Source organism: Sceloporus undulatus, chromosome 5, assembly GCF_019175285.1.
Source record: "Sceloporus undulatus isolate JIND9_A2432 ecotype Alabama chromosome 5, SceUnd_v1.1, whole genome shotgun sequence".
NCBI classification, from domain to species: domain Eukaryota; kingdom Metazoa; phylum Chordata; class Lepidosauria; order Squamata; family Phrynosomatidae; genus Sceloporus; species Sceloporus undulatus.
Genome location: NC_056526.1, coordinates 190,415,211 through 190,429,657, shown reverse-complemented (window position 1 = coordinate 190,429,657; position 14,447 = coordinate 190,415,211). Strand labels below are relative to the sequence as shown.

The 14,447-nt window shown below is 42.9% G+C and overlaps 1 protein-coding gene across 1 annotated transcript in view; it reads left to right on the top strand.

Moving 5' to 3' along the window:
• The window catches only part of LOC121931197 (transcription factor COE3-like), a 151,542-nt gene extending 137,649 nt beyond the window's left edge, over positions 1–13,893 (top strand). Inside the window, 5 exon segments of the mRNA XM_042468647.1 lie at positions 21–142; positions 970–1,004; positions 2,011–2,196; positions 4,714–4,902; positions 9,944–13,893. Of these exon segments, the coding sequence (XP_042324581.1) occupies positions 21–142; positions 970–1,004; positions 2,011–2,196; positions 4,714–4,902; positions 9,944–9,975 (564 nt within the window). The 3' untranslated portion in view covers positions 9,976–13,893.
• The last annotated feature ends 554 nt before the right edge of the window (positions 13,894–14,447 follow it).

Sequence of the window (14,447 nt, the reverse complement as noted above, 5' to 3'; positions counted from 1 at the left end):
AGGAATCATCCTGAAACGAGCCGGACATTGCTGAGGCCTTGTACAGCGTCCCACGCAACTCCAACCAGCTGTCCTCCCTGGCCGGGAACCATGCTCACTCGGGGATGATGGGCGTCAACTCCTTTGGGAGCCAGCTGGCTGTTCAACCTCAGCGAATCCACTCAGGGTTCGGAGCAAGGGGGGAAAAACATGCACATGTCTTTCATGCTCCTAGTCCAGGTTATCTGAGGACCAATCTGTGTATATGAGCCTGCCCATGTCTTGAAATCTTTGGGCAGGCCATTCTCTCTGTCATAACATCCTCAGATGGGTCTTCTTGGTGGCTGCCCCCAGGTTCTGGAACTCCCTTCTTTGGAGCTTTTTTAATAGAGGCTGGATGGACATCTGTCAGAAGTGCTTTGATTGTGGTTTTCCTGCATGGCAGGGGATTGGACTGGATGGCCCTTGAGGTCTCTTCCAACTCTATGATTCTCTGTGATTAAAAAGAGTCCCTATCCAGGAGAAAGGCATGATATAATAAATAAAATAATACATAATTTCTGTGATACTATGATTCTTCCTGCAAGATCAGACTGATGCCCTCCTTGCTATCCGTCATAGGCAGTTGAAGATTCTTTGGTTCACCCATCACTGAAGACTGATTGCTCAGGAAAAGGGCTTTCATGTGCTTTTTAATTTTTCTATATTGGCCATTCTTCTTAAAGTTTTCTTCTTATCAGATTTTAATTTTATTAATGTTTAATTTTTTTAATTTTTTATGATGTAAATTTTTAGCTGTACAAGTCGAGTATCTTTATGTTCAACGTTACAGCACCTATAACAAATTATGTTATTATTCTTATTTGTTGTTGTTGTTGTTGTTGTTATTACCTCGAATCCAAACCTGAATATTGTAAAATCCAAAGTTGTCCTATGAGGTGAGCTGAGATAGTAACACCTTTTTCTTCCTGACGGTTCCGTGTATGCAAACTCTGTTTCATTTACAAATTATTTAACCAATTTGGGTATGTGTATAAGGTGTACCAAAACAAAATAAATTTCATCTTTGACTTGGGTCCCATCGCTAAGTATCTAATTGTGTTTATTCAAGTATTCCAAAATCCCAAACACTTCTGGTCCCAAACATTTCAGATAAGGGACACTCAGCCTGTTCTTGTTACTTTTGTAGCTACCTTGACTTCCCGATTGGGAAAAATGGGGGAATTAAATGTACAGTGAGCCTTGGTCTCTGATGGGATTGGTGTCCAGGACCCCCCATGGATACCAAAATCAGTGGATGCTCAAGTTCCCATTAATACAGTTGCATAATAATGGTGTTCCTTATATAAAATGGCAAAAACATGTGTTGCTTTTTGGTATTTATATATTTAAAAAAATATTTTCACGTGTGGATGGTTGAATCCATAGATAAAAAATTGATATGGAGGCCCATCTGTAATAATGATACCCAGAATTAGACCAAAGGAAGACCCATTGCCAGTCCAAAACATCCCAATCGGTCTCTCTCTCAGTTGCACTTTAACTCCCACTTTCTCTAGCCAGGATTATGGGACTTGTAGTTCAAAATATCGGGGGGGGCTGTGTTAGGGACAGGTAGACCAGATTATCATCCGTTTTCATCCAAACTAGCCAGGTCTAATGTAAACAGCCCTTCCATGGTTTTCCCCTACCATTTGATCTTCTGAGGCAGACTGCTTCAGAATAGAAGTTCCATGCACTGGTAATGGATGTCTCTCCTCTTTGTGAATGTATCTAAGCCTTTCTTTTGGTAGAAGTTATAATCTTTAGGTTTTTTGTGGGTTTTTTGGCTATGTGTCCATGTTCTAGAAGATTTCTTCCTGATGTTTCGCCAGCCTGTGGCTGGCATCTCAGAGAAGTGCTGGCGAACGTCAGGAAGAAAACTCTCTCGAACATGGCCACATAACCCGAAAACCCCAACAAAAACTATGGTGCCAGCCATGAAAGCCTTCGATGTTATAATCTTTTCCCCGGCCTTCTTCTTGTTTGCAGGATACACACGCAACACGAGTAGCGTCTCTCCGCGAGGTTATGTGCCCAGCTCTACCCCTCAGCAGAGCGGCTACAACACCATCACCTCCAGCATGAACGGTTACGCGGGGGCTGCCATGACCAGCCTCGGGGTTCCCGGCTCCCCCAGTTTCCTCAACGGCTCCACTGCCAACTCTCCCTACGCCAGTGAGTTTCTGTGGCTCTTAGCAGTAGCGATGGAAATAGCAATGGCACATACATTCCTATACGGCTTATCAGTGGACTCAGCACTCTCTAAGCAGTTTACAGTTTATTTTCTAGGGGGCCATAAATTCTTAATATCAGGATACATTTCCCTTCTAATTTTATCGCAGCCGCTATAAGTCTTCCATCTTCATCATTCGTTATTTCTTTTGTTGGGATCTGATTAGAAATATACAATGCAATGTAATGGAAGTTTGACCTAGTTTTGGATTTTTTTAAAGTATTTTCTGTCTTAGTTTCTGATATCTGTTTCTTGTAGACAGACTATGTCTGCTCTTTCTCTTTCTAGAAGGTGAAATATTTGTATTCTCTTATAAGGAGAATTCATTCCTCTTATGTTCCATGATGTTATTTTCATCTTGACTAATTTAGTTATTGCCTTCAGTTCCTAGTGAAATCTCTTATTTCTTTTGGTTAGTATTTAGAATTCTTCTCATACCTTTGTCTGTATTTCTTTAATTTCTTCTCGTTACTCCTAAAATTTCTTCTTTGTCACTGTATTCGGTTGTGTCCTGTTTTCTTTCGTTGTTATTGAATTCCTCCCTTATGTCTTGCTGAGAATTAGATTCTTCCTTTCTTCGTCGATTTTTGTTTTTCCGGAGCTGTTATGATTCCAGTTATCATTCTTTCATTTGTCTTCTTGTTCTCTTTCTTCCGCAGTCTCTTCAGATGTCTTAATCTTTTCTAAAAACTTTCTTGCTTTGTCCAGAGTGTTTAATTTATAAATTTTCCCTTTTCACTTGAGTGATACTCCTTCTATTGTTTCCCATTTAAATCGTAAGCCTCTCAATTGTAGATATCTCATTAGAAATGTATAATCTCTTCTTTTTTTCAACACAGAAGATGGTATATCTTTTAAAAGTTTGATTTTAGAGTCTCTTATTTTTAATTCTCTTCCGTAGCTTGCTTCTGTTAATTAGTCTTGGGTTCATTCTCTCGTCAGATAGACCACAATTTCACTGGGAAGATCTCTTTTCTTTGCGATTATAGAATTAATTCAATAAAATCTTATCTGTCTCTGCATCCAAGATTTCATTGGGTACATCTATTAATTCTGCCAAAAACTGAATTATAATTTCATTTAAATTTTTGTTATCTCTTTCCTTTAAACCTCTAATTTTCAGACATTTTATCCTTTATTTGATTTCTCTCATCAAATTAGTTCTGCATTTTTGATTTTGTGTTGTTAGCAATTCTTTCGTTTTGTTCTTTAAATCATCCGTGTTAAGTTGCATTGTGTCTATCTTAGCATGTATTTCTTTCATGTCCTCTGTTAATGTTCTGATAGTTGATTTTAAATCATCTATTTCTCTTTTAAAAATCATTCCTTATCTCTTGCCTAGAATTTTTAACGTGAACTTTAAAGGAATAATCCAAGATGCTGGACTTGTAGGAGCAGAGTTAAGCATCTTGGATAACTCCTTTAAGCTTGAGACTAAAATCCAAAACGATTGACTGCTCTGCAACAAAGGAAGCTGCCAGCCTCCCCTTCAGAAATTCATAACATGGTTTGTTTATAACTCGGCAGTTTCCACTTTCCTGGTTAACAAAGCAAAGGAAGAAACACAGCTAAGTTTGGAAAGCCAAGCTAGGAGATTAGTAGGTCTAGGAATACCTTTTTTGAGATCTCTTTAATCATAGAGGGCAACCCAGACTGCATCTACACTGCAGAATTGATGCAGGTTGACACCATTTTAACTGCCATGGCTCAGTTCTGTGGCATTCTGGGATTTGTAATTTGGTGAGATATTTAGCCTGCTCTCTGAAAGAGCTTTGGTGCCACAACAAACTCAAAATCCCAGGATTTCATAAGATGGTGACATGACAGACAAAGCAGTGTCAAACTGCATTAATTCTGCAGTGTGGCAGCAGCCTTAGAAAGCTGTGTTCTTCTGACTGTTGGTCTATCTGACTCTTCTGTTGGTGCTATCTACTCCAAGAGTGGGTCCACTTTTAATCCCTATGCAACCCCAGTCTGCACCCCCCACTGCAAAATCAAACATTACCATTTGCCTCTGCTCTCTCTCTCTCAAAATGGTGACAGAAAGTGGCATTGGATCACTTCTTGTCACCATTTTGAGATGGACTGCAGGGGAAATGGAAGCACTGGTGGACAGAGTCCAAGTTTGAGGGTGATTGTGGGAGTGGTGCATATTCTCATGTGTTTTTACACATTTGGGGGCCAAAAAACACCGCCCTTCCAAAAAAAATCACACTGTTATTTTAAAAAAAAAAATACTGGAAGGGGTTGGTTGGCTTTGAAGGAGAGTTGGTGAGCTTCAGGGACCACAAAACATGGGACCAAGGGCCACATGCTGCCCACAGGCCATACTTTGCCCATTCCTAGTTTCTGTGATTTGAACCTGGAACTTCCTACTTGCAGGACCATGTGCTTTATAACTATGGATCTATAGCCTCTTGACTCAACCAGCCACTGATTCCTGTGCTCTTCCTTGGCAGTCATGCCGTCCAGCCCTCCCCTCGGAGCCTCATCCATTGCCAGTTCCTCCACGCCAGCAGGCGTCTTCTCCTTCTCCCCAGTCAACATGATCTCTGCCGTCAAGCAGAAAAGCGCCTTCGCTCCTGTGGTACGGCCGCAAGCGTCCCCGCCACCAACCTGCACCAGCGCCAATGGGAACAGTCTTCAGGGTGAGTTGGTCCCTCTTCCTGCACTCATCCCATCCAACGGTGTGTCCCTAAGTCTGGATGGGAGATATCACATTTGGGAGAAGAAGCTGCTTCCATTCTTTCCACTCATGTATCTACACTGCAGAATTGAAAGAGTCTGACACCACTTTAACTGCCATAACTCTATCCTACAGACTCCTAGAATTTGTAGTTCGACAGGGCACCAGAGCACTCTTAACAGACCAGGCTGACTACATCGCCAAGCTATGGCTACTGTGGCAGTAGGATGAGGAATCTTCTTTGGGTTTTGACTTAGATCCAAGTTTTAATCCAAATCCAAAGTGCTGAACCCAATATTCAGCCTCTCGAAGAGCCCCTTTGAAATTTGGGCTAGAACCTAGAGCAGATTTATTTCTCCACTAACATGAACACCACCAGTTGGCACTGGATATTAAACAGAGCAGAGTAGGGATAGAAGGATACTTACCTAGTTCCACACATTCTGCACCAAGATTGGTCAATAGTGGCCCTCCAAGTGCTTTTAGCTTGCAACTCCCATCAGCCCTAGCCAGCATAAGCAATGCTGATGGACTATGGGAGTTGCAATCCACTTAAAGGAGGGCATAATTGTTAGTAGTTACCCTACACCTACAAAGAGTCGCCTGCGCTTACTCTTTCATCCATGAGGGACTTGCCCTGTGGCAACTGGTGGCTTCAGTGTCATGGGGTAGTGAATCCTCTCTGGATCTTAGTCCGAAGTTTAAAAGAGCTGCCTTTCCCCATGACAGATTGAGCCCCAGGATAGCTCCTTTAGGGTTCATACTAAAATGGACTGAGAATGGATTCAACCCCACTAACTTGGGATCAGTGGCATCACTAGGGTTGGAGTCACCCAGTGTGACAAATCATGGTGTCAACCCCCCACCAGCACCATTGACCTCCTTCCATACTACATCATACAGAATCCTTAGTAATGTTTTTGTACTAATGTTAAACATCAGTTATAATTCCCATGTATTGCTGAATGTGTTGACAATAGTTGTGATGTAAACAACTAGCAGAATTAAAATTGTACCTTTATGCTACAATAACATACGCAAAGTCTAAGCGTATTTGAATGTGAAGTCGAAGGCTTTCATGGCCAGCATCCATAGATTTTTGTGGGTTTTCGGGCTCTGTGGCCATATTCTAGAAGAGAATTCCTGACGTTTTGCCAACATCTGTGGCTGGCATCTTCAGAGAATCTAAACGTATTTGCATGTACATAGTTTCATGTGGTTAAAATGAACATTTGGTAAGCTGTGACTTTTTCAAAGAAATTTTAAAACAATTTTAACAAATTATTTTTTTAATTAAAATTTATTTTAATAATTTTTGATAAAAACAAACAAACTGGGCCTCTCGTTTCTCCTCCCGTTGAGCCTTGCCCCACTCATAACATCCCTTCCTCTGAGCTCCAGTGTACTAAAGAGACGCAGATGAGTGCCACAGCCCATTTGTGCCAAAGGGCAGATGTCAAAGGGCAGATGTTTGGGGAGTAATGGTGTCACCACCACCCCTTTAGGGTATCCCTTGCACCCCTCTAGTGACACCCCTGTATGGGAGCTGTCCTTGGTTTGGTTCTCCTTATTCCCAGTGGTTTCTTGTTTGCAAACTTTGCTCCCCCTTAACGGCTTTTATAATTTTTTTCTTTCCCTTTTCTTGCTTGCTCTTGCTTTCCCTTATGTCTTTCTTGCTTCCTTCCTTCCTTGCCTTGTGCTTCTCTTTGCTTGGTCCTGCCAACCAGACCAAACCTTTGAAGATTCAGCAGACAAGTTTCATGCACCATCTCGGTCACTCCAGGGACTGGCTTATTCCTAATCACAGTATGTTTCTTCTCTTGTTTTCCTGCCTTTTGCTCCTGCCTCGCTCTGTCTGCCTTCTCTTTTTCTCTGCTCCTGTCACTATCAACAGACATGACTCCTTATCCTTGCAAGTGCCCTGGTGGCGCAGTGGTTAAATGCCTGCAGCCATTCACTCAAAAACCACAAGGTTGCGAGTTCAAGACCAGCAAAAGGGCCCAAGCTCAACTCAGGCTTGCATCCTTCCGAGGAGGGAGCTAAAATGAGTACCCAGACTGTTAGGGACAAATTAGCTTACTTGCTAATTAGCTTATTTGCTGTTCACTGCTATGATCTTTGGAATAGCAGTATATAAATAAAACAAATTATTATTATTATTATTATTATTATTATTATTATTATTATTATTATTAAATCATTCACCTTTCTCTCTAGAGCAGTAGGCCAGGATGGATGTATACTCATCCCTCCACATTTGCTGGGGCTAGGGGCACAGGACCCCCATGAATGTGGAAAAACTGCAAATAACAAAACCACTATGCTTTTACCTGCAAGAACACCTCTCTAGGAATCTCTAAGTCCTCCAGTTCAACTCTGTGGTCAACGTCCGACAGACACTGATCATAGAACTGCACTGGAGGAGCTACAAAGGCCTTGTGGAGTGTTCTCTCTAGGAGTCTCTAGGTTCTTCAGTGTGACTTTTGGTTACAGTTGACCATAAAGTTGCGCTGGAGGACCAAGATATTCCTAGAGAGAACAAATTAATAAAATCTGTGAATAATCAAATCCACAAATGTCAAAACTGCAAATGTAGAGGGATGAGTATATTTCTGGGAGTTGTAGTTTCCATAAAGAAACTCATCCAATTCCAAACTCTGCAGTTAGTAGTTTAGCAAGTCTTTTTCTCTGAAATCATGAAGAGCTGTAACTTTGTTGAGGTGGACCAGTCTTAGTGCAGTTGCAAGGCAGCTTTCTATCAGAGCCTGGAGAACTTTCCATCCCAAGTTTGGCTTCTTCTGTTCATTCCTGTTTAAGAAACCACATGTCGAAGCTAACCAAAAGCACCTCCCTGGGTGTCTGCAGATTCTACAACATCCATATGTTAACAATAGTCTACTGGTGCATCTACACTGTAGAAATAATGCAGTTTGACACCACGTGAATTGGCGTAGTGCCATCATATGGAATCCTGGGATTTGTGATTTTACAAGGTCTTTAGCCTTCTCTGCCAAAGCGCACTGGTTCCTCACAAAGCTACAAATACCAGGATTCTGTAGGATGAAGCCATTTCTATAGTGTAGATGTACCCTCCATCATGTTTCTCAGTTACAGACAGGCTGGAGAGAGGAAGAGAACATGGCGCCCTGTCTCTAACCTGCTAACATGTCTCTGACCTGCTAGAAGAACAGACAGAAAATAGTCATCCACCCAGCAGTGTATATATCAGTACTCTTCTTGGCATGAGTGCTGGACATTTAGACTGGTGTAGCATTGTGGTCAGGTAACCAAGCTATTAGGAAATCCTTAGTTCAGCAATCTCCTCTGTCCATGGAACTCACTAGATGGCCTTTGGCTCAGCTATCGCATCAACAAAATGGAGCTAATAATAATACTGGCCTACCTTTTTGGGTAGGTTGGGAAACGCTGGGGTTGATCAGATGTATAATACAGCTTGCTTCATTCTCACATGCAAGAAAAAAGACATCCAGATGTTTTCTCTCCGCTTAGTAAGATTGTGAGAGATTTTGCATGGGATTTCTTGCATTTGAGGACTGCTTTGCAAAATTGTTCCTGTACAGAATACAAGCCAGTGTCATACACACAAGTGAATTCCATATTTTGAACAATTTTGGTCAGATTTGGTGCATAAGCAAAATTCCACAAGGATAACCATTTCTCATGCAAATCTGCATTCTTGGATAGTGTCTAACAAGTTATTGCCTTTTATTGTTGCCGCATGCCTTCAAGTCATTTCCGACTTATGACAACCTTGAGGCTGAGCGCCTGTCACATGCCCAAGGTTACCCAGTGGGTTTCATGCTTGCCCTGGGAATCAGACCCTGGTCTCCAGGGTCGCAGTCAAACACTCAAACCACTATGCCACCACTCTAGTAAATGAGATTGCAGAGAGCCACTGTGTATTAATCCCCATTGCACAATGGGATAGTAAGTAGGCAGACTGGCAGATACATCATCACTTTTACAATGTTGGTATTCGACAGAAAGATGATACAGTACAGTACTTCTTGATCTGTTTGATGTGCTAGAACAGCAGGACTTTCCCCCCAAATGTGTCGACTTGGCATGGTTGTGTTGTTGTTGTTATTGTTGTTTTATTTTTTATTTTTCTGAAAATATATCACATTTGAGCAACTCGTCCTTTTCTTTTCTTTTCTTACCCCCCCACCTAAGGCTCATGGGCTGGTACTGGTCCATAGACCACCACTTTTGAGTGGCACTGGTTTTATTCAACACAAGAGTATAGTTTTACACTATGCACGCACGTTGTAGGGTTTCAGCCATTATCTTATTTTGTTTGACTCGCCCAGATATAGTTTTACTCTTTCAGAGAGAAGAAATCATTGAACAGAAGTCATCCAGTTGGAACTAGCCAACAGGATTCCAGCCATGCAATTGCGCATTCTTGGATAATCTGTAAATATTCGTCAGTGCTTTTAGCGTCTGACTTGATTCTCTGGAATTGCAGAAACTACCACTGTGCATTGTTCCATGTGGCACAAAGGGAAAAGAAAGAATCAGGCATATGGGCAGATAGACCATTGGTTGCATAATGCCCGTATTCATTAGAAGGGTGGAGTAGCACAACCACCATTTTATTTTTTGCTACATAGTGATGAAGGATCTTGGCCACTCTTCTACACTAAAACAATTTTTCTGTAAATATAAGGGTAGTGTTCTTGTGCAGATGAAATTTTTGCAAAACATGATTTGTGCAAATGAAATTTTCACAAAGCATACTTTTTGCAAATGAAATCTTTGCAAAACATGCTTTCTGCAAATGAAATTTTCACCCAAAAAGCCCTCAGTTTTTCAGCAGGCTACCTTGCTGCATCCAGACACCCTTTCTCTTCCAAGGACAAGGATGTCTGTGAGTGTTTGTAACATCCCTAGTATGTTGTCTGTAATGTGGCATAGTGTAGAACCAACCCTTCCTCTTTCTACCTCCCCATCGTGTGACCTACCTCCTTCTTGTCTTCCAGCCCTGTCCGGTCTCATCGTACCGCCCATGTGAGCAGGGACCAGGCGATGAACCTTCTGGAAGGATGGACCAATGGACTGGCGCTTAACACAGACCCTTGGACTTGAAAGGGTGCGGGCACTGCTTATGCGACACGGGGTTTCTGGAGCACACCTCCCAGATCCTTCCAACCTGGCTGCGTCATTTACGTGAGGCTCCCCCTTGTGGTGGGAGGCTGCAGTGCAGCAGGACAAGCAACGGGAGGAGAGACTAGGCAGCTACTGGGAGAGTCCCACCCAGAAACTGGGGATGTCTTCCTCAAGAAGGAGGGTAAAATTAGGGAGGGTTCGTTGAGGGGGATTCAGCACTGCCATCCTTTCTTTAAGCCACTCCTCCATCCCTACCCCCTCACCCTGCCCTCCTGTGCCATTTCTCATGGCTTTGGTTAAAAGACCCACAAGAAAAGGATTCCACCATCCCATCTGGGTTCCCTACTCAGGTAGATTTGCTCCCTGTCAATAACAGAACATTCCTCTTTAAAAATACCTGTCATCTCTATCACTGTGGGATTCCCTGATACAACTAGAGAGAGTCTCCCATTGGAAAACTGAACCCTCAACATCAAACCCTGTGAGCCAGGTCTCATAGATACTTGGTTATTTTAATTTTTAAAAATTACTGTAATTATTCCGTGGCTTTAGGTGTTAACCCCAGGAAATATGGAGTGGCAAGGAGGTGGAAGTCTTCTAACTATCTCTGTTCCTGGAGATCCCTCTCAAAGCAAGCTGGTTTGCATTATGCACACACACACAAAACACACACCTCCTCATTATCTTAATTCTTGCCAAACTGGAGATTGCTTTCCAGCGAAAGGAAGAGAATCGGCATTCCACAAGTGACCCTGAGGTTCTTATGCTGTTATTTTCCTTTTCCTGCAGACTATTTCACACATAAACCCAATACATATCTTCCAGTGCTACAGGTGTGGGAACACCAGGGAGGCTTGTCAGCGCTTTCCTGCAGACAAAGCTCTTGGCATAGATTTTCTGATGCTGAGGCGATCTACTCCACTGCAAGCATCTTGTCCCAAAGGCGTGTTGCTGGAAATGCACTGTTAGGCTGCTCTTCCAATATGCTTCTGTGGGTCTCTGGCCAAGCAATGCCCACCTAGAAAACACACCTCTCCTGCACAGCTGAAACTTGTGAAGAACCACAGCCATACCCTTTTTGCCTCTCCTTTCCAAACTTGGCTGTGTGTTCCCCCCAAGTGTTCCAGATGTCAAAATGCCCACCCACAAATTTCCCCTGGAGGGTTCCTGTCCAGTCTTTTCCGTTTCGCCCCATCGGCAAGAACACAGCAGCCGTTGTCTCCGATTTCCTGTAAGCAGGAAGGGCTTAAAGGCACAAAATCCTGATTCATAAAATGCTCTCTTAAGGCAGATGAATGGAGGGAGGGAGCCTTTCATTCAGGAAGCAAACTTCTGTGCAGCAACACTGTTCCCTCAGAGGCCACCTCCTATAAATACAAGTGCTGCAAAGCCCCACATCGTCCACATTGGTGAATACTGATCACACAATAAGTCCTCAATCCAGCTATCCCCTCTCCCAAAACTGGTAGCTTTGGAACGATGATTTGCCACATGATTTGTGGAATCCATGGTATTTCCCCTGTGACAAAGTGCCTAACACATAAGGGCATGTTTCCCAAGAAAACCACAATGGGATGCTTGGAAACCAGCCTGAGCAGAGAACAAAAAAAGAAGATAGTAGGAAGCTTCCATTTTTCTTCCAAAAGACATGCAGGCATCCAAACCCCAGATATTTGGTCCTTGATAACATTACCTTTATTGGTAATGTTACCATACTGACGACACCCGAAATACTTCTGGCTTCCAAAGAGAGGAGGCTAGTTCTTGCTCAGAAGGAAGAAGAGAGGAGAGCTTGCGATACCCTGATCTCACTTCATTTTCAGCGATCCTACTTAGTTGCATCTGAGGAAGCAGACCAAGCGTACGAAAATTTATGCTACAACTTCTCTCACACAGTTAGTCTCAAAGGTGCGGCAAGATTCCTTTGTGTGATGATATTCCAGAGTAACACAGCTATGTCTCAGAGTTTTAAAAACTTTGGGAGTGCATCCTCCAGAATTCCCAGCCAGCGTGGCCACTGCAACTGACTTGCCTACAGCATAAACATTCTTGGGTTTCATACTTCATTTTAAGCCCTATCCTCCCACCCGCTACAGAGAATCTTAAGCATTGTAGTTTGGTGAGTGTCCTAACAGAGATCTCTGTTTTGGAGCTCTCCAGTCTCTGTTCAAGATATATAGCTCCTTGGAGAGAAGGAAGAGCCATCGAGCCAGTTTGTAGACCAGACAAACCCTTTCTCAAACCAGGTTGAATGTACTCCTGTACACACTCATGTGTGAATTGAATGGACATGCAAGGTGGCATGAGATGCTATCTCGACAAACGTGCCACCTTGAGCCTATATTTGCTGAAATAATAGAGCTATGGAGTCTTTTAAGAGGGCCATCAACAGCTAGGAGCATTTCACCAGTTCTTCCTCATAGATCCTCTGCCCCTGCCATCTCACTGGCTTTGCACGACTTGGTCAGCAAACCCAACGATGAAACGTAAGGAGGGAGGCATTCCCAGAGGCAGGATTAAGTGCATCCCACACATCACTTCTCCCCTAAAAGTACCTTGCCAGCCCTAGCATTTGCACCCAGGGACAAGCATGAATGTTCAGGGTCTTGGTCCTCTCAGAAGATACACTACCATTTATGATGGAGGTATCTTTGATGTAACTTGCCCAGGAACACATAAAGCTCTTCTGCCTTTGTCCGTAGGGAATCGGTACCCTCCAAAGCCCAGGGTGAGGGGGCCGAGAGGGACACAGGAAGAGACGACGGCAAGAAAAACTGGTGGATTCTTTCTTCATGATTCAGCCTGAAGCTGGCTGTAGGCGGTGGTTGCGTCCGCCATCCGCAGCTGCAACAGCTTTGGGCCGTGCCTTTCCATGTACATCCAACCTCATCTGACCCCCTTCAAGGAGGTCAAATGGTAGTCTTCAGGGGGGCCTTTTTAATGGCAAAAAATAATATTAAAAGTAATGAGCAATTCCCTCATGGTTCATGAAATGATTTGGAATTGCTTTTTGAAGAAAGATGAAAACTTAAAATCACTTTTCACTGTTGCTTTTCTTTTTTACTTTTTAAAGCCATTGGCCCATGCAATCTTAAAACTATGAATTTACTGGTATGTTTGGTTTTGTTTTCATTCTGCTGTTGTTTTTTAAACACCTTTTTTAAAAACAATGCAAACAATCCTTTGGGGTTGTTTTAAAACTCGCCTTCTTCTTCTTCTTTGTAAAAGAAAACCGGGTTCAGAAAAGAAGGCGCAACCGAGACGGATGTTCTCCTGCACACGTCACGCTGAAACATAGGGCTATGCTCTTGCGCTGCTCCGTTTTGTTGCAGCGTCTCTGGTGCAAAAGGGCTTCCCTCCGGCTTGCGGCTGGAAATTCAGGCATCCTCTCCCAGACTCCCACAGTTATTTTTCTAGCATCGTTTTTCCAAGTGGGAAGGAGGGGGAGCAAATAGTTGTAAATAAAGATTATGGGAAAATAATCGCCCCAAAAGTTGGGATGCAAACCGTTCCTGCCGGGGCTTGTTCTCTGTGTATTTATCTTTGTCGTACGGAGATTTGTTCTCCTATCTCATGTTTTTTTTTTCCTTTCGTATGTATTTTTTTACTTAATTTTTATGTTTAATTTTAATAAGGTTTTGTTTCTTTTTTGACATTGTCCATCGTGTGTCCTGTGACGGCTGTTGTACAATAGCAATGTTGACCAATACCTGGCTGCACTGTTTTTCTTTTCCTCTCTCTCAATGTTAAGCACATGTAAATGGACTATTACTGTCATTTCTTAGGAAACAGGCCCTAGAATATATCTATATACCTCCTGCAATCTGGCGGCTGAAAAGAGTCCTTCTTTTGTTTATGCTAACTATTCTGGAGCTGAAAACTGGAGGGCTAGTCATCCTCACATCACCGTTGGTGGCCACCCTCAGAATATCATGCGTCCCATTATGAGTGTATGCATGTGATTTATGAACATGTATCTCTGTTCATGGACAAGGTGCTATTCTGTATGCTCTTGTGCAAAGTCCCATATCCCCCCCCCTCAATAGTCACGTCTGTGGAAGGGCTCAATACTGTTACCTATCCATGGGGAGGGGAGAACAAGGAGACAATTCAACTGGTGTAGCCCTGATGGGAAGGAATAGGAGGAGGCACTCCATCTGTATGAGCATACCCTCCAGGACAGTAGCTATGTGGGGTGGTGGGAAATGAAGGTTTAGACACCCCATAAAGCTGCTGCCACACTGCAGAATTGGAATGCAGTTTGACACCACTTTAACTATCATGGCTCCATCCGATGGAACCCTGGATTCAAGATAAACAATAAGAAAACAACTGAGCCAACAGTGTGATGCGGCAGCTAAAAAAGCCAATGCAATT